Here is a 21,450-nt window from a genome sequence, read left to right as displayed (position 1 = left end):
GCACTCACTTTCAATCAATCATACTGTATAGCAAGCTACACACATGACAAGATGTAAAATAATTCAATAGAGGAAACCTACATTATGATAAAAGTACAAAACAACAAGCAAATAACAAATATGGTATACAAACAATTATCACTGAATAACAAGCTTCAGACTTTTGACAGGCACATTCAAAATGTGGCAAGTGAAACATAATTGCAGGCAACCAACCCTTCCCTGAACTGGGACAGTGGTGTAACAGCACAACATAAGAATATACTAGATTTATATACAAATCAGATTGATTCAAAGCACAAAAAAATAAATAACAAAAGTATAGATCTCTAGAGTACTCACAGTAACTAAAAGCTAGTTCAAGGCCAGTAACAACTAATAACCCTATACATTCAAGACAGTATGTCAATCAGTCCACATCCAATGGATTTAGCCTAAAAACATCATAACCATCAGAAAAAAAACATGACCTTGTTGGTATTTTTGTTGTTGCAGAAACTATAGTACTAAGTAGTTGGAGAGAAACTATAAATTACAAAAATGATCAGTACAACATCTACAAATAAGTCATCATGGTTGAAATGTGTTTGTCTTCCAAGACTTGCATCAAACTTGGATCCAGGTTTGTTCACAGAAAGAACTGTAGGAACAGCACTTAATAGCTCCATTCTTTAATTTAGTCTGCATTAAGCATCTCACAATCATAGACTAGCCCTATAGGAGGAGCTTAAATTCTACACAATGCATAGAATCACAAAAACATTAAGGCAGTATACTGTATGTGCATACGCCAATGGAGGCATAATAAAGATCACCAATCTTTTACATAAGTTGGACAAATTGTTCATAACAGGATAGAATAAACCTTATTTCATGTCAAGCTCTGAGTCTTTACTTATTTATGACAATAATGCATATTCAGGTCAGAATTATAAAGATTCAGAAAAAGCTTATAAGCCTTAAAGATGAAACAATTACCACTATCTTAAACAAACTTCACACAAAGAACTCTATCTATAAATATTAAGGGTCAAAGCATATCACTGCATTATGGAAATACTGTTTCTAGTGCATAATAAAGCTTATGAGTTTCCAAACTTCATGGAAGATAAGTACACAGTACAATTAACTCCAATGAGCTAAAAATTTAAATTTAACCTCATTCAATATTACCATACACTATTGTAATTATACTGCTGTAAGGATACTAAACAGAAATTCTCCTTTTTTTCTAATCATATTCTGATAGTTTGAAGGGTTCCACTCATATTTACTAAACAAAAAAAAAGATGCAAAATTTTGGCCGTGACAAAACAAATATTTACAAATATATAACATTTTAATAACAAAATTACACAACAGATATAAAATAATCATCACAGACGAATGCATACAAATATAAAAGGAGTATGTCCGGTAAGGGCCTATTTTGGCCTCAAATTTTAGGTTGAAAGATTTTTTACTTTTTAAACACTTAAGTGTCCACTATAGTCGATTCAATTAGTTTATGTGAAAGATTTGAACTGATTAAGTCATTACAGACGCTCAAATTCAAGCTTAAATATGAAAAATCTATCAAATATACCATTATATGTCACTTCTAATATAGTTTTTGTCAAAAATGAAAGTGGCCGCGTCCGTGTTCACTCTCAACCTGTTATGAATTGTCATCAAATACTACTTACATTTAAATATTAAGAATGAACACGAATGCGGCCACTTCCATTTAAGGCGGAAACCGTCTTAAATTTAACTAAAATGCTAAAAATGTGAAGGTTTCCGTAATTTAGCATGACTTAGTGATGGTAGCACCCGATATATGTGCAATGTATTGTCAAAAACAGCCCATATTTATGTAGCAGAGGTATTCTACTTTCCAATAAATAGCTAAAAATTTACATTTGAATAATTTTGCAAACCTGCTATATTTTGGAGCCACAAAAAGGTCTTACTGGACCTACTCCTTTGCATAATATGTGTATGCTAACTTGTAAGCACCTTTACAAATATTGGATGGAAGTTTTTGAGAACTTTTGATTTTTTCTGCAGAGATTCTACATACAGAGAAGTATTTATTATTGTATTCAATACACTTCAAATACAAATTATCACAGGAAAGCACAAATTTATTAGTAAAGTAAAATGTTGTAACATTAATTATACAGCAATGGAAAACATCCATTATTTTATTAATTGTGTTAGTGTAAAAACTATACAATTATCAATTTTGAGGGTATGAGTAGCAATGTGTTTTTTAAATATACAAATTTAAGCTGCATATTAAATACATTTGTAAAACTTTTGAATGCACAATTTCAAGAAAAATCTGAAAAGTGGAACAAAAATCTTTCATTTTTCATTTGCTTTTGCAAGAGATCCTACACACATAAAACTGTGAGTTCCTTGATATGAAATGTAATTTGATATATATGGATTTTCTTTTTTCTTCCTTAACCCATCAATCCAATTACTTTTACAGCAATACAAAATATCTTTAATATCTAAATGCAGATGATAATGCTTCATTTTACAGATGACACAAGTTAATGTTGATAAACTGCATAAAGGAAAAAGAACAGCATATATCAATGATTGTAGATGTTATTTAAAAAAGCATTCTAATATTTCCTAATCACATTCTGTTGTTTGTAAGTTAACAATTACCCTTCACTTCAAATACAACACACATACACACATCAGTTTCAAATTAACAAACATCATTCTAACATACATGTATAAGTTTCTGATTATTATGACGAGTATAAGTTGTCATGGATAAATATATATATTGTGTATATGGAACATTGTATATAAACAGGCAATATCTAGCATAGAGATTCTACAGATTTTTAACATTTAACTCAACAAGATCTGATTTTGTTTTACAAAACTAATTTTAAATACAATGGTCATACACTTAAATAATCTAGCACTGATTTTCGTGTTTTACTAAATTTCTTTAAAAAATATCAGAACCCAAAAATTGTGAAGATCAAAGAAGATTAATATACAGCTGCTACAAATTAAATTTCTATTACAATATTCAAAAAGACTAGACCCAAAAAAGGGTTTTATACATCAAAGCTCTTTGTCAAGCATTTTTAACACACAACAGCTACAATATGGATTGAAATTTTACCTGAATTCAGGTTTAAATGAACACTCTTGAATAAGAACTTTTTTAATTTTCAGCAATGTTATCAGGCATGTGTAGTGATAACCTTTAATATCAGAAACGTGTCATCAAATACAATTTTTGTTTGTCTTAATGTTTCCTCAAAGATTTGATAGCAAGTTAAATGTAAAATGTGAAGGTTAGTAAAGAAAAGAAGCCACAAATAACTGGCAGTGTTATCAAAAACTTTTGATTAACTAAGCTAAAAACAAAAGCACTTTGGGCTGTATCAATCAATATAGTGTATAAATACCCCATACATATATTTTGTTAAATACTGTTTTGAGAAAAATGGTTATTAAGTTAAAATGTTAAATGTTTCTTTTACCTTTTAAACAATTTTTTTTACAAATTTTGTATGTGTAAAGCATCTAAATACTCAACACATAAGATAAAAAAAAACAATGAGAAAATTATAAAAAAAAATCGTATTTCTAGAAATTGATTCTCAATGGTTGGCAAGTATATATATTTCGTATAATTTTACACATTTAAACTTTTATAACCACCATTTATGAGGTCATGTAAGATTAAGTATGTTCACAGGAAATATAAATCAAGTGAAATTATCTATTATGATAAAATAGTCTTCAAATATACACTTTAAAAAATTTCTAACAATAATACATGTGAATATTATATATTGCTTAATTTCTGTGATAACAGTATTTTCTCTTCAGCTTCAGTTCACTCAGCCCTGAATCATATTTTCTTGTTAGCTACAAGTCATTCAGCTCTGAATCTAAGGAGCCCATCTCGTCATCAAGATCAAGGTCGTCCAAATCTAAATCATCATCATCTGTAATTACAAAATACAAAGAATTATTCAGCCTCATGTAACAGGAAAAAAACCATAAGTTCCATATACATATCATTAAAGAGAATGTCACTTGTAACTTCACCGTTTTTTATAACGAGTAAAAGAACATGGTGTTGAATTACCACAATGTAATTTGTATGAATCAATCATAAATGCTCCAGTACATCAACTCAAGTTTGAGTTTTTCCACTTCATTTTGATTGTGTTGCTATTTTTGATACAGCAGTCAATGTGTTATAATTTCTGTACCATTTCTGAACATGATAACACTTAGTTTGAAGGTAAATCTAAGTAGACAGATATTTGTTTATTCATAAGAGATTAGAACAATAACACATTACATCAATATGGCCACACAAATTTTGAAGAATATAAGATATCACTGTCAACCTTCATCTTGGTGTATGCAAATCATATATACATGTACATCTTAACAGAAGGAACATTTTGTTTGTATTAATATAACATAAATTAAATTGTGAATTGTAATAACTAATAAAAAAAGGTGAATTAATTTACTTAAAAACCTTGAAACAATTCAGCACAGTACTCTAGATTGTTTAACAAATAAATCTTACACAAATTATCTTTAACTATGTTTAAATAATTACCATGCACAAATTGTTTCAAGTTCCATTTAAGGTTTATCTGTTAAGTATTTCATATTAAATGAAACCTGCCCCATATAACTAAACTGATATATTATTTTTTTATAACAAAATTATAATACAAAGCAATAGATATCAAATAATTAAACAGCCTGATGTTTTTTAACAAATACTGCTACAGACTTTTTTTTAATGAATTTATGAAAAGAGATATACCATGATGGCCCTCATTGAAGTATTTGATCTTTTACAGAACAATTACCAGTTCAAATCAAATTTTAAGACTTTGAACAATCTAGATTTATAACGTTTAGCTATTGAAATATTGGCAGGATATATAGAAGAAAAAGGAAGGCTTAAAGAGCGTTTCTAAAACAACTAAATTAGTTTAACAAAGGTAATGTGTACTGTTTGTAATATCTATTGCTTTTATAACTTTTGACCTCTCTCCATTAGAATAATGAACATGTTTACCTGATACGAATCAACCTTGAAGGAAATTCATGAAAAAGTATCAAGATTCTTATCAAAGGGAGATAATTCATAATAAACATATATACGCATACAAATGAACTTTACATCAAAACTTTACATCAAAACTTTAATTAATCTTTTATTAATCTTTACTAATCATGATGATACAAGTTTTTAATTTTCCAGTTTGTTCCAATCTGTTTCTTTCCCTTCAGCTACAAAGTGTAAAGTAAGGTAAAGTCCTTTGTAGAGCTAGCACACCAAGTTATCCATAATAGAATACTTTGTGCTCACATGAAGTTTATGTCAATCATTTCTTTACATATCCTTATATTCCTTGTGCAATTCAAAAAAAAACTTGTGTGTTGAACCTCCTGAAAGCTATTGATATCACATTCCCTTTCACTAATTCATTTTTAAAAGATTTTGTTTGTATTTTTCTAAATGGTATAAATAGAGAAATATTTTCAAACTCAAATTGGCTGATTGCATCTATGATGAGCCTAGTGCCAATTAATACAAATTTCAATGTATAGATTCTGTGATATTCTAATGAATGTCTACATATCTTGAACATCTTACAACTTAAAATCCTTACCACTGTCTAAACCTTTAATATCTTGTTTCTTTGGGTTAAATATTTCTAAATCAGAATCATCATCAGACACCAAGAAGTCGTCTGAATCTACATCATTATCTAACTTGATACTGGCCTTGTATACTGGAATAAATAATCAATTTAAAATACAAATTGGATTTTATTACTGTAAATTCCAAAACTATTGCGATGTTTCTAAAATGACAAAATCGCAATAATAGATGCATGCAATAATTTCTGAATTTACAGTATTTATGACTGAATACTTTCTTCAAAGTCTGTGAGGTCAAGGTCAAATCTACAGAAGACATTTCAATCATGAAATACAAAGTATATATATCATCCAACTAAAAACAGTTATTTTAAAAGAAAACCTATCACTTATTACATGAGGACTTTTCCAGTAAAATTTACCTAGAATGGGCAGAACGCTGACGATATTTTTTTACATAGGTGGGGAGTTATCAACATAATTATATTTCTGTTGGTGGGGGGTTTCTGAATGATAGGTTAAACATATTGTACCCCCTGTTATGAAGGAAGATTTTCCTGAAAAGGTCATTCGAATGCAAAAAAAGTTGGCAGGTCATTAATTTTAAGCATCTGTTTGTGTTCTTATCAAACGTGACAAGCTGGAAGCAGGGAGAGTTAGCTCTCGGAAGTCGAAGTTATCTACCCGATTTGGTGCACACATGTGCTCAACTTTAGTCCATAGATGTAGAAAGTGATGTTTTCTCTGATAAATAACAGGTCGAAAGACCTGATAGATGCATTTGAAGGAAAATTATTGACTTTATTAGAAAGCTAGTGTAATTTTGAAATAGGTCATGGAAGTAATCAAGGAGATAAATATGTCTGTAAACTAGCAGATGGTCAAGATTACAAAATTGTCTCTGTTTATATGAATGCAGACACAATTTGTGCATATACATGTACCACACAATGTTGGAATATATAATATTTATCTTTACTGATGTTTGGCTATTTGTTTCTCTTTCTCTGCAAAGAGTATGTCCTTTGAAAGGAGAACTGGCCAATTCTTTGCAATGTTTGTTATAAATTTTTATTGCATACAATTTATAACTTCTTGAAGTACGCTTTCTCCCTTGCCTTCCCTTTTCCTAAAAAAATATGTGTGGCTGACATCTTAACTACTAGGTCCCTAAAAATATTTATGCTACGGACCATTTGATTTGTTCTTGTTTGTAGGCGGCCGTGGATATTTCTAAAACAAAAATAAGCCTAATTTTGCTGAATAATCTGACCTTGGTATTCAGGAAAGTATATCATCTTGCCCAATCGTTGCCTGTTGAAAAATAAATTGTTTACAAAATAGAAAGTTACGACCGAGCCTACCAACATGACCAAATAATATTTTATTAAAATCCCAGACCCAATCTCCACCTAACACTTGAAATATGAAATGGTTGTTGCCAACTGGTTGCCCTACCTGAAAAATTTGCTGTACTTGAATCTCTTTTCCTTACAAAGAATATGTCCTTAATAAAGTGAACTGGCCAATTCTCTGCATTTTTTGTCCAAAATAATATTTTATTGCATACAATTTATAACAACTTCAAGTACCCTCTCCCTTGTATACCATCTCCCCACTAAAATATGTATGGGTGACATCTATACTATGCCGTCTATAAACAAATATTTATGTTTGGCACAGACAATTAGATTTTTATTGTGTATGTTACAGGGTGATATTGACGGGAAAAAATGGCCTAATGAAATTTATTAAGATAGCTGAAAAATTAGAATGGAGGGGATGAGAATAAAGTTTTTTTTTACCCACATCACCAAAGGTGAAAGCAGGTCTAGTTATTGCTCAACTCTGTCGGTCATTCCATCTGCCTGAGAGACCTTGAATATCAAACTTTCGTCAATGTTTTCTAGGCTTCTATGAAAGGCAATGATTATATATTTGTTCTAAAGCTTGATCATGTTGAGGTGTCATGTGTAAGCAATTTTTAGATCTGCAGGGCAGCAACTTCCTGTTTATTGATAGTTTGAAATTTAACTACTCAATATACAAGGAAAATTTTTCGTAAAAGTCTTCTTGGTTTCTAAGAAAGGGAATGATTTTATATATCACATATGACAACAGACCTTCTACAGTTGTCTTTTCCTCCTTTCCCAAAAGTTACCTTCATAAGAAACATGCTTACCCTTTCAGAGCACCTGAGGTTGCTTTATTTTTTTCGGGGTCGGTGTTTCTCATTTGTTTTTTAGTTTTCAATGTTGTTGTTCGTCTTTGTGTGTTGTTTGTTTTTGGGTTTTTCTTTTGTTCATTGATTACCTTCTTTTTGGTCGAGATTTCTTTTTAGTATTAAACTGGATGTAAACTAGATGTCTATAATGTGTCTATCTATTATGTGTCTATAAGCCACAGATGTCCCTCCCATAATTAACATATAACAGTTAGAAAATTAACCAGTCAATCAAGCATAATATATAGGTCAGAGTGACTTAAGGTTTATTAGGCCATGGTGCTATCTTCACTATAACATGTCTATGTTCCGAGATATGAACATAAACATAGAACTTATTAAGTCATTGAAGCGTAAAATGAAGGTCAAAGTGGACCATGGAACACTGCCCAAGACGCTTCCATGGTTTAAGTATCATAACTATACCATGTGGACATAACCCATGAACTTAACTAGAGTCAGTGAAGCATAAAATGAAGGTCAAAGTGACCTGAACTTTATTGAACCTTGATACACTACCCCCAAGATGCCCCCACGGGTGAAGTATCATAACTATAATGTGTACATTTTGAGATATGGATCATCAATAGCATTCAATGGAATAGAGATAATGTCCAGGAGACAACATTCCAAACAAAACAGCAAATACAAAACATCTAGAAAAAGACTAGCAGTTGCCAACAATAGACCAAACCTATGATGCTTGGCAGTTCTAACAGACAAACCCCAATTAGAGAAATGCAACATCAGACTGAGAAATTCTAATCTGACACAGGACTTCATTCATAAAAAAAATTATTGTGAAAATTTTAATATAACCATTTAAAACAAAAAATACAAAGTTTAAATAAAATGTTTCTGGATAGGAGTGGTCCATTTTTATATATCTTTTTCCATGCATGGTTCATTTGAAATACAGGGGTGCAGGAATTCTTTAGTCCTACTATTAACTATAATTCATGTACTGTTGCTTCAAAATGTCTTTTAATGCAAATGAAAAGACTCCAATATTCTGCACTGAAATAGATAAACCAACAAAATTTACATTTATTTGACAGGATGCAATCTTTTTGTATACTTTAAACATGAATGTGTCCAAAGTACATGGATGCCCCATCCACATTATCATTTTCTATGTTCAATGGACCGTAAAAATGGGGTAAAATCTCTAATTTGGCATTATAATCAGAAAGATCATATCATAGGGAACATGTGTACAAAGTTTCAAGTTGATAAGACTACAACTTCATGAAAAACTACCTTGACCAAAAACTTTAACCTGAAGAGGGACAGACGAAGGCATGGACGGACAAACGGTACGACACACAGACCAAAAAACATAATGCCCATAAATGGGACATAATTTTTTTTTCTCTAGGTAGAGGGTCTTGAAAGGAAATAAATGTAATAAGTGGGGGGTATATTTCTAAAATCTTTTCCATAGGTGGGGAGGGGGGTAAAAAAATAAGTGGTGTCCCCCCCACTCGACCCTGGATAATTTTTACTGGAATAGCCAATCCCTAAACCATGTAGTTGAGGTCAAGATCATTTGTGATCCATGTCAATACTGACATGCACACCTAAACCATAGTTCTAACCACCAAATATAGCTTTTACTAATAGTCAATTGTGAAACTGACCCTATTATAAGAATTTAATCAACAGCACTAAAAATCGCTTTTCCCATAGATGGTTCAACTGTTACTTTGTTTATGCTTTTCCATGGTTTTACATCAAGCTATTTTAAGACCTGAATAATGAGGCTATTATCAGAACATCAGTTCAATTTGTGCAAGTTCTTTCTTTTTTTGTATTATATATGTAGGGAGCAGGGCTTCCAAAAAATATTTGAGCCAACCGGACATTTTATATCTAATCCCAATTTTAATCCCTCAAGACTAAGTTACAAAAGGCAATTATGGTAAACAGATGGCCATCCCAGTGATTGGCATTAATAGATTAAAAAACTCTACTTTGATATGAATTTGATGTTCTAAAGTAAACTGTTAAATTTGCAGTGCATCATTCGAAGTGTTCACATCTGCCTTAGACTCTTTATTTGTGCAAAATGACGTTAAATGACGTTGTCAAAAACTTTACTTTAGTTTTTAAAATCACATTTTCCTAAACCGGATGTTGACTTGACAATGGTTAAACATGGACCAGAAACAGATACGTAAAATCCGTGAAGAATCTCTTTCCCCGTTATTTCTTCAACAAAATACTTGAAATGAAAGTAAGATACAGGTATCAATGATAATTTTAGCATTTTTGAAGAAATGTAGGATGCATAATTAAATTTCCCACCGGTGCACATGCGCACACATTTTCTCGTTCATACAACGTAGTTCTGACGATTTTTCATTTAAAACTTTTTTAAAAATTTTATTAAATCATGTTTATAAACATGTTTCTTATAATTTTAATCTGTTGGACTAAGTCAATTAGATACAAACCGCTGAAATGTAAGAAAATAACTTTGAATAGACCAATCAATTTATACGATGTCCGGTACTGAAAATATTTTACCTGTCACCTGAACAGGTAGATTTTAGCTGTCCAACAACTAATTAGCGTTGATTAAAATTAGAAAGTATTGAAGTAGGGGGTGTTTTGATAGTAATTAATGATCATGTCACTTTTATGCTTTGCCCAGCCAGACTTTTACCGGACATTATACAAATGTCCGGAATATATGACTGTTTTGGACTAGGGAGTCGTCGGTTTGTTTTTTGCTTGACTTACTTGGTTTTTGTTTCTTTGGTGATGTAGACTGATATTTTAATGATGATGAGTAGCCATTTGGCACTGGAGTACTATATCTTGGTGTTGTTGGACGACTATTTACAACAGCTTCCATGTTTCCAAGTCTATCCCGTAATAATGAAACTGTAGACCTTTAAAGAAAAAGAGCTTAGAGTAAAATAAGCAAAAAGTCAATTTATTGGTGTATTTATTTAATTTGTTTAATAACATTTAACTTCATATTGCCCAACATTCTGGTTCATGTAGTTGTAAACTATATTGAACATATTCACTCACTCAATGGTTCATTACAATATAAAACAATTGCTTAATGAACCAGTAATTTTTTTAGATGAAACAGTCAGATAATTTGTAACAGCAGACAACACAAATGCTACTACTGAGCATGAATCTTCAGATAACCACAAAAATGCTAATTTAAACTAAGTCTTCTGGACAAACACAAAACTATGGCTAATGTAAGTCATGAGTCTTAGACTAAACACAAGTTTTAAAGTATATTGTATCTTTCCATCTAAGGCCTTGATGAAACAAAAACAAAAACACAAATTAATGTCTATTGTAAATTTCGAGCATGGCAATCAAGTTTGTGACAAAAAGACCATACCTGAGTTCTGATATATTAAGTCTGTCATTATCTGACGTAGGACTCCAGCTTCCCTGCAATGGTCTGTATTCCTGTTTATGCTGCTGTTTTGCTAGATCATGCACATTCTAAATTGAAGAAAAAAAATAGCAAATAAACAAAGGACACAATTTAAAACACCTCTATCATCATATTTTAATATAGAGGGCAGGGTTCAACAAACCAAACATTGTTAGTTAGATAGGTTATTTCAAATATCTTTGTCTTGATGCATGCTCTATATGTATCTTGTTCTTAAAAAAAAATGCATACTCTATTTGTATCTTGTTTTCTTAAAAAGAATGCAAATTGGCATGTTTTTCATTAAATTCTGCAACAAATTGATATTAATGCTAATTATGGCTTCATAATACAAGTATGATGATGTGCAAATTTTCTAAAAAAAAAGAAAGACACATTTTCTATCTAGTCACTGGTTTAACAATGATATGCAGTGGCAAAAATGATTACATATTGATTTGAGGTATAAGCTTTATCTGGGTCTTATCGAACATAATCAATCTTTAAAATGACAAATACAAGTATGAGCCTCAAATGGAAGACTGAAGATTGAAGATAATGCTTATTTGTTCCGTCTAATCCCAAATCATTGAGAACGAAGTCTGCAATATTGAAAGGTAAGTTAAGTGTAATAGTTTCCTTTATACAAATATACATTTGTACCATACATATCCACAGTCAAACTTTTACTATATACATGGAATATTTTTTATTTTACCCGATCTAGGAGATCTTGCTTTCTCTGTAAATCTTTTCCATTATTAAATGCAGATGCTACATCTAACTCCATTTTAACTGTAATAAATAAATATTGTAATAATTATATATACACATATAACTAATTTGTTTAAAATAAAACAAGTGCACATGCTGAAATGTCTCGCTCTCTTTACTAATCATTGATATTATGTGGACAGTCCAAAATATAAAGCTTTATAACAACTGTCACATAAACCTAACATTAACCAAGAAAACTAAACATTGACCACTGAACCATGAAAATGAGGTCAAGGTCAGATGAACCATGCCAGGCAGACATGTACAAATAACAATTCTTCCATATAACAAATATGGACGACCTATTGCTTATAGTTTAAGAAAAACAGGCCAAAACACAAAAACTTAACACTGAGCAATAAACCGTAAAACCTACATGACAGACATATATAGATAATAAAATATTTCCATACACCAAATATAGTTGCCCTATTGCATATAGTATTAGAAAAAAGACTGAAACTCAAAAACTTAACTTTGACCACTGAACCATGAAAATGAGGTCAAGGTCAGATTTCACCAACCAGCTAGACATGTACACCTTAAAATCATTTCATACACCAAATATAGTTGACCTATTGCATATACAGTATAAGAAAAACAGACCAAAACACAAAAATTTAACTATAACCACTGAATCATGAAAATGAGGTAAAGGTCAGATGACACCTGCCAGTTGGAAATGTACACCTTACAGTCCATCCATACACCGAATATACTAGACCTATTGCCTATAGTATCTGTGATATGGTATTGACCACCAAAACTTAATCATTTTTTACTGATCCATGAAATGAGGTCGAGGTCAAGTGAAAACTGTCTGACAGTCATGAGGTCCTTGCAAGGTAGGCACATATCAAATATAGTTATCCTATTACTTATAACAGAAAATTGAACATTACAAAAAATCTTAACTTTTTTTCAAGTAGTCACTGAACCATGAAAATGAGGTCAAGGACATTGGACATGTGACTGACAGAAACTACATAACATGAGGCATCTATATACCATTTATAAACATCCAGGTCTTCCACCTTCTAAAATACAAGAGTGCACACGCTGAAATGTCTCGCCTTCTATACTAATCATTGATATTATGTTGATAGTCTTAAGTATAAAGCTAAGCTTTATTACAACTGTCACATAAACTTTACATTAACCAAGATAACTAAACAAAGACCAATGAACCTTGAAAAAGAGGTCCAGGTCAGATGAACCATGCCAGGCAGACAGGTACAGCTAACAATGCTTCGATACAACATATATAGTTGACACATTACTTATAGTTTAAGAAAAATAGACCAAAACACAAAAACTTAACACTGTGCAATGAACCGTGAAAATGAGGTCACGGTTAAATAAAACCTGCTCGACTGACATAAAGATCATAAAATATTTCCATACACCAAATATAGTTGACCTAATAGCATTAGATAAAAAGACCAAAACTCAAAAACTTAACTTTGACCACTGAACCATGAAAATGAGGTCAAGGTCACATGACATCTGCCCGCTAGACATGTACACTTAACAATCATTCCATACAACAAATATAGTAGACCTATTGCATATAGTATGAGAAAAACAGACCAAAACACAAAAATTTAACTATAACCACTGAACCATGAAAATGAGGTCAAGGTCAGATGACACCTGCCAGTTGGACATGTACACCTTACAGTCCTTCCATACACCGAATATACTAGCCCTATTGCTTATAGTATCTGAGATATGGACTTGACCACCAAAACTTAACCTTGTTCACCGATCCATGAAATGAGGTCGAGGTCAAGTGAAAACTGTCTGACGGGCATGAGGACCTTGCAAGGTACGCACACATCAAATATAGTTATCCTATTACTTATAATAAGAGAGAATTCAACATTACAAAAAATTTGAACTTTTTTTTCAAGTGGTCACTGAACCATGAAAATGAGGTCAAGGACATTGGACATGTGACTGACGGAAACTTCGTAACATGAAGCATCTATATACAAAGTATGAAGCATCCAGGTCTTCCACCTTCTAAAATATAAAGCTTTTAAGAAGTGAGCTAACGCCGCCGCCGTAGCCGCCGCCGCCGGATCACTATCCCTATGTCGAGCTTTCTGCAACAAAAGTTGCAGGCTCGACAATAAATCTTTTAAGAAGTGAGCTAACACCGCCGCCGTAACTGCCAGATTACTATCCCTATGACGAACTTTCGGACAAAAGTAGCAGGCTTGACAATAAAAAAGTAAAGTGCTTTAAGCACTGATTTTAGTCATGATATTTGTAAAATAAGTTGTGATTTTTAAAAAAAATTTAAATGCAGAAAGGTTTTTTTTAAGAAGTAAAGAGAAATTAAGTAAAAACAACACAGGCTTTATTTTTTAATGTTATCTTAAGGGGACCATTGCTGGACATATACATGTACAATGTACATATGTTTTGATAGAAATTTACTTTGTATTCCGTATTTGCAGGCATGTTTTCTTCTTATAAAGATATTATTCTCTCTCTCTGCCCCAAAAATTAAGTTGTTTCATAATCTTCATTTTTTGTGACGGTTTCTACAATGGTGTTCTACCATAAATGGAGAATAAAGAGAGAAACTTACACAATCTAGATTTGACAGTATCTATATCTCTTTTTATAGTTCCTATGTCATCTTTTAAACTCTGCTTTCTAAAATATAAAAGAATGTGGTTTTTAAAACTCAATTCTTAATGAAATCAACAATTTCTTTCATTCAGTATAATTATTGTAGAAGGTCTCAACATTGATTTCTTTTGTATTGGTGTTTCTGACTTTCTTCAAAATAATTTGAATGAATGTTCTAAATATATCTAAGTGAAAAAATCTAAATATTTTTGAAAACATAACAGTCATTATTTTAAAAACTTACAGAGCTTCTTTTGGTCTTTGAATGGTTAAAAGTCATAGTGTTTTTTAAAGCAATTTACCAAATTTTGTGTTTTTATTATTTTTTGGTACAGCTTTTAAACTGAAACACACAAATCAAGCCTCTGTATTAGTTATATTAATGTACAAATGTATATACCCAATTAAAAAAAGAGAGTTTAAATCCATTGGCTATGGAATTATTACTTCAGTAAATGCTGATGAATCAACTATCAAAATTAAATATGTGTTTTAATTAAAGACCATCTTGTGAGTTGTGATAAAGCTTTCATATCCATTTAAAACACTTTTCTGCAAAAGACTTTTGACCTACACATCAATAACTTACACTTCTTGTACATCTTTACTAAGTGAGTAGAACTGATTGTCTGACATTTTATTACTTCCTGTGTTGCGTAACATTTGAATTTCACTGTTTAATAGTTGAATATCGCCATTCAGATCATGACGAACTTTGTTAAGTTTGCGGTCAATTTTGGGACTTTCACTGCCACTCATTTTATATACTTCATCTACAATTATAAAATCAAGAATAATTTATTTTATGACAAGATTTTTCCATAAACTTGAACATTAGAAAAACAAGTTAAATAGAAATGAGTGTTTTGTTGGTTATTTTCAACTTATTTTCTAAAAGCTTTACATTATAATTTTTCTTCTAATAGAACTAAAATCAATAACTCAAAATGTAAAATTATTATCATAATGATAGAATCTGTTTTATCCAAAATAAAAAATTAAAGACATTCAAAAGGATTATCTTTAACTTGCAGTGAGGTAAGAGTTTTTGTTTTTTGTTCTGTGTTGAAAACTCATTGTGTCTTTGAGATGAAGAACAGCAATAAAAGTGCTCTTCCTTTGATTTTTGTGTGGGTTTTTTGCCGAGCACGAACTAATTTTGTGTCATAGATAGATACCCCATATCATTTGTTTTATATTCTATGGTATGGGTTTAAATAATTGTTGAAGCCATTCAAGGACAAACAGTTGCTTTCATCCACATCATTTGGTCTTTTGTAGGTAGATGTCTAATAACTATTCAAACCACATCAGATCTTATTTGTATACAGTGTTGTCATGGACATCTTCTATATAAGGCAGATTTATTATTTTGGCATGTGTAAAGGTAAATTGAGTTCATTTAAATTAAATGCCTTGAAATTAAAAATTTACAAAGATTAACTTTTGGTAATCAAGTTTCTGTAAAATAAAAGTTGCACTTTTCTGGTTTATTTCCCTAGAACAAATGTTTCTAAAAGACTTCAAAGATAAAGGAAAATAATCTTATTTAACTGGGGACTAATATGAAATTGTATACATTAAAAGAACATAAATTGTGTTATTTTTTAAAAGATATGTAAAAAAATGAACTGGAACCTGAGGTTAGAAAGTTAGGAACTCATTTTTTTCAAATTTTCATATAAAATGTTCAATGACTCTGGAAACAAAAAATGGAAATATTTTTTCCTAATGGAACAAAACACAGTGGCACTGTAAATTTTTTTAAATCTTTCAAAACCCAGGATAGTTTTAGAAAGTTATTAAAAATTTTAAAACTTTAACCATAGAGTGAATGTTATGTTTCCCTGCAGAAAAACTAAGTCCATTTATAAGTAATTTACCGAAAAAATTAATTTTTTGTTTTACAAAATTTACTTCTGGATACTATCTTATTATCATAAACAAGCTTTATATATCCAAGTTTGGTAGAAATCCAGTATAGTTTAAGAAAGTTATTAAAATTTCAAAAACTTTAACCACAGAGTGAATATTTGTGAACGCCGCCGCTGACGACGAGGCAGACGGAAATATAGGATCGCTTAGTCTCGCTTTTTCTACTAAAGTCGAAGGCTAGACAAAAATGAACATGTCTAATGCATAACCAATCTCTTACTTAGGTCACATGAATTCAATGAAGTAGTTTTGTTCACTTGCAAGTGAATAAATAATCAGTGAGGTTTCTCAGATAATAATAATAGAAATAATAATAATTCTTTATTTAGGGTTACACAGTTAGCCATAGATATCTTCCCTGAGGAAGATGTTGTATGAGTACCAATGAGACAACTCTCCATCCAAGTCACAATATCTAAGCTTATTGGACAAAATTTAACCAAACTTACTTTTAAGTTCTCTAATCTGTTCATTATAGTTACTTCTGTCAGACTGTATTCTAACTTACTTTTAAGTTCTCTAATCTGTTCATTATAATTACTTCTGTCAGACTGTATTCTAACTTACTTTTAAGTTCTCTAATCTGTTCATTATAATTACTTCTGTCAGACTGTATTCTAAATTACTTTTAAGTTCTCTAATCTGTTCATTATAGTTACTTCTGTCAGACTGTATTCTAACTTACTTTTAAGTTCTCTAATCTGTTCATTATAGTTACTTCTGTCGGTCTCTAATCTATTTACCATCTGCCTTAACTGGTCGATCAACTGAAACAGAAATACTAAATGTTCACCCTTGATTAACACCTAACATTTTATTTAGTCAGTAGGTTTTGTTTTGGTTTTTTTTTTGGTTTTTCTTGTGATGAAAAAGGGGGGTGGGGTCAAAGGGAAAAAAAGAAATTGAAATTTTCCAACAAATTCAATCTGATCAGATTTTAGTAAACATGTTATGCATAATGAGAGAAAAAAAATTAGCAGATATTTCATTTAGCATCCTGGTAAATAGGAGAAATTGAAATACCATCTTGTTACTAAAAAATATAGCCCACATCCATAACATATTCTATAAGAAAACCACTTCAGATAGCATCACATTTAATATTATAGCATCACATTACCATGATGCTTAAAGGCCCTGGGGAGAACACTGATTTGTGAATGTAATGATTTATTTCTTGCTTTTTGATTTGATGTTAATTTCTGGACTATATTTACCCTATTTTGCTCTTCCAGTCTATCACTTAATGCTTGTACCAGTCCTGAACTGGTTCCTGTTGGCTCTGTTGTACAAGGATTATAAACACTACTGTTAAAATCTGTTCTGGGAAATTCTAACAGTGAAGACGTTCTCCTCATTGGTAATGATACAGAAACTGAAAATAAAAAATATAACAAGTTAAAATTTACAAAATAAATGTAGAGACACATAAAAACTATTTTTTTAGGCTATAAGCATTAGATTTTTTAAAATGCATTCTTACACATGTTCACATATTTGTTTTATTTTATTAGAGCACTATGTAAACAACTATGTTTAAAGTTGAACATGTAAATTTACTTAGAAAAATATGCAAACCCTTATAAGTAAATAAAATACATCTTTATGTACAATGTCATAGCTTACTCAAAAAATGTTACCTATGAACTTTTACATGTATGCTTTCGCTTTAATAATTACATCTGCATGTACTTTGTTGAAATTAATGTATCCTTACTTCTATAAGGTTATTATAATTTAAAAATGTTTGAATTAAAGTTGGAAGTATATAATTAATTGTTCACATGCTTGTTTGGGTTTTTAGTTAAGACATATATTTTCTTCATCTATTTTAGAGATAATTTTTTAAATCAGGTAAATTGAGTAATGGATATCTTGTAGAAATAAACAAGTTTAAATAGATTGAACAATGGCAGATGAATATATAATCGTGAAAAGGTTAGTCTTTCTCTTATTAATATGAACATATAGTACATGCAATTAAAATTGTTCCTTTTGGAGGGTTGGAGTTGACTATGTATAATCATTTTTTATTACAGAGAGATTTTTTTAGATTAAAACCTTCTTTCATGAAGTACATGTAATTAAGAATTAAAAAATAAACACATTGCATACATGTGTATCACTTACAATTTCTGTCATTATATCTTGTGAAGTTTATCTTTCGCTGAAAGAAACAACAATACAATTTTATTTAAGCATCAATAAATTTCTTGAAACAGTCTTTTACTGTCTAGATACAAACATGAACATGAAGAATCAATTAACAAGATGTAATTTTACAGATGTCACATGTTGGCAAGCAAAGACCTTTAGGGTGTTATTGGTCTCCTACAACTGTAACTCCTAAACTATATACATTTCAAAAAGCACTTGTTGAAAACCATTATAAAGTTTGGGAATTTAGTTTGTGTTGTCTCTCAGTATATCCTTTTCTCTAATGCCACGCATTTGAAAAACCAGCCGTTGGACATCAGAGTTATCTCAGACTATGCACCACCATGACCAACCACTTGTAACTTTTACATTGAATTTTTCAATAATCTCTTTTAGCTGATCACAATTTTTATAGCACTTACACTTACCTTGCTGATTAAGGAATGAAAAAAAGTACAGTGTTTACATCTGTATCTCCCAATAGGCAATACGTTAACAGAATAATCATCACTAAAAATTATCTTGGAAATGATATCAATTTCACCCTCTTTCACAGGTAACACCTGGGACAATATCCCTAATGTGTCTCCCGTTGAGGAACACAATAGTTGTGTGTAAACAAAAAATCTCTGTGTAGTGATATTGGACATGTTTCAATTTTTAACAAGTGACTGAGCTTAACCATTTGTGTTGATCTGGAAAGTAGAGAGCCTTAGAATAAATGTGTTAAAACTATTAAGTTATTATATGTATTCAAAGTAAATTTGAAAAAAGATTATTGTGTGAAAAAAGGGACTTTTTAACATGAAGAGCCGCATCACAAAAGGATTTTTGGGGTATGCTAATTTACGGAAAAATAAATCACACTTCGTACCCCCAAAATTTAACCACGTATGTGGAGATGTCTCAGCTTCGGAACAAGCCATCGTCAATATATAAGTTTACAATATGGGCTGAGCTACAGAAGAAAACGTTACCATTCCTGCCTATGGAGAAACAATTGCGCATATTGTAACGTTTGTGGGTCATCGTAAATTCCCCTTTTTCTATTTTTAGATACTATATATAACTATAGTTGTCCGGCCACTTTTTCGCGGGGATCGTTTATCTCGTGCTTGAACTCAATGTCCAGACTTGAATATTTAAACCTCGTCAGGGCAGTATTTCTTTAGATTGGGGAAAACTTTCGTACTGGTAAGTTGTACTTTAAATTTCAATTTATTTTGTATTTCGATGTTTGACTTAAATATTTATTTCTTTACATTTGATATATTCTTTTCGGTCTTGTAGTCAAACAGTTCTAAAATGTTAAATTTACGTTTCCGTTCCAGAATAAATGGAGGGAATTGTACACTAGCTTGATATTTTATGATTTCGGGTTTATAAAGAGATGGGTTTCATTTTGATAGCGATATTTAGACAGAGGGTTAATCCGAGGGATATTTTGGAGTAACGGTCGTCAATCTACGGGATTGTTCGTGCCTAATTACTCTGAAATAGAATTTTGTATTATCGCATGTTTTGGTTTTGGATCTTGAACTGGTCAATTTTACTGAAAAACGTTTTTCAGACATTGCTCTGGTTGGATTGAAAACTAAACGGGAAATGCGATGGGTTTTTTTTACTGGATCGATTTTTGTTCCCTAGTCATAGAATAATGAGATTCATGTTCTAGTCTAACAAAGTCGGTGGGAACCAGTGGGTATAATTATTTTGTCTCGGAAGGTTGACGTCACAACTTGATTGATTGGATTATAATTTAGTTAAAAACGAATAGTGTACAGCTCTCAATATTTTAAGTAAAAGGACACTTCAAATTCTAGTATCATTTTATTTTATTCAATTAGATAGCACTAAGGCCAAACGCTTCCTTGAAATGGTTAACTTGTATGGGTATTTTTCACCGCATTGTTTGTCCAAAAAGGGGAAGTTCGAAAGTGTATTGAAATTCTAAATTGATATTTTTGCCCTGGAGATACCGCGATATGATTTATGTATTTATGTTGTCTTTGTCTATTAAATATGAAACTGTTTTATGACTTTTTGTCATTTGTTCTATGAGCAAATACATTGCTTGGCAAATCGTCATCACTGGTCATTTTTAGGTTTCTTATACCTGTCATTTATTGAATTTACTGTTTCGTTGTATTGTCAGTATGCTGTCAGAAGTCCTGGAGCGAAAGCACAGGCCGAACCCTCTCTACCAGTAACGTAAATGGCTGAGCTAGCAGGGTATAATGTCATGAGACAGATTATGAAAGAAAAATACGTTTACACACGAAAACCCATTTACGTTGCAATATTGCCACATCTGCTTCTTATTAAATATTCATTCATCCAATTAGGGTGTGACACACTGATGATATATATACTAAGCAATGAATAAAACATGAACTGCCACTGGCAATATTGAACAGCATGAATTTAGGTCTTTGTGCTATTCAAATTAATTAACTTTTACAATATTTAGATAATTTTTACTTGCACCTACTCTTGTTTTAGACAAATTTGAGTCTGCCTCACGTAAAATTGACGCAAACTTATTTTCCCAGTCCATCTCTTCTTCTTTTCTTCGTTGTCAGGATGCTCGTTGTTTACAGATGGCGCTTTCGACCGGAAACGAAGTAATTGTAAA

General features: G+C 31.1%; 1 protein-coding gene across 3 annotated transcripts; it reads right to left on the bottom strand.

The window, feature by feature from the left end:
- Nucleotides 1-1,320: 1,320 nt before the first annotated feature.
- On the bottom strand, nucleotides 1,321-21,450 carry LOC139502391 (uncharacterized). Of its 3 annotated transcripts, XM_071291846.1 has the most exons (12): nucleotides 21,307-21,450; nucleotides 18,789-18,825; nucleotides 17,876-18,033; nucleotides 17,344-17,425; nucleotides 15,313-15,496; nucleotides 14,680-14,747; nucleotides 12,022-12,098; nucleotides 11,265-11,371; nucleotides 10,637-10,788; nucleotides 5,676-5,798; nucleotides 5,078-5,092; nucleotides 3,734-3,974 (listed from the first exon to the last, which is right to left on the bottom strand). In XM_071291846.1, exons 1-11 carry the CDS (start codon nucleotides 21,370-21,372, stop codon nucleotides 5,088-5,090), a joined length of 1,059 nt encoding a protein of 352 aa, XP_071147947.1. In that variant the 5' UTR covers nucleotides 21,373-21,450; the 3' UTR covers nucleotides 3,734-3,974; nucleotides 5,078-5,087. The 3 variants fall into 3 exon arrangements, with proteins under 3 accessions (XP_071147939.1, XP_071147947.1, XP_071147954.1); XM_071291838.1 differs by lacking the exon at nucleotides 5,078-5,092 and having other exon boundaries at nucleotides 1,321-3,974; XM_071291853.1 differs by lacking the exons at nucleotides 3,734-3,974; nucleotides 5,078-5,092; nucleotides 5,676-5,798 and adding an exon at nucleotides 8,674-8,908.

Source organism: Mytilus edulis, chromosome 1, assembly GCF_963676685.1.
Source record: "Mytilus edulis chromosome 1, xbMytEdul2.2, whole genome shotgun sequence".
Lineage (NCBI taxonomy): Eukaryota > Metazoa > Mollusca > Bivalvia > Mytilida > Mytilidae > Mytilus > Mytilus edulis.
This window is presented reverse-complemented; position numbering and strand designations above follow the sequence as displayed.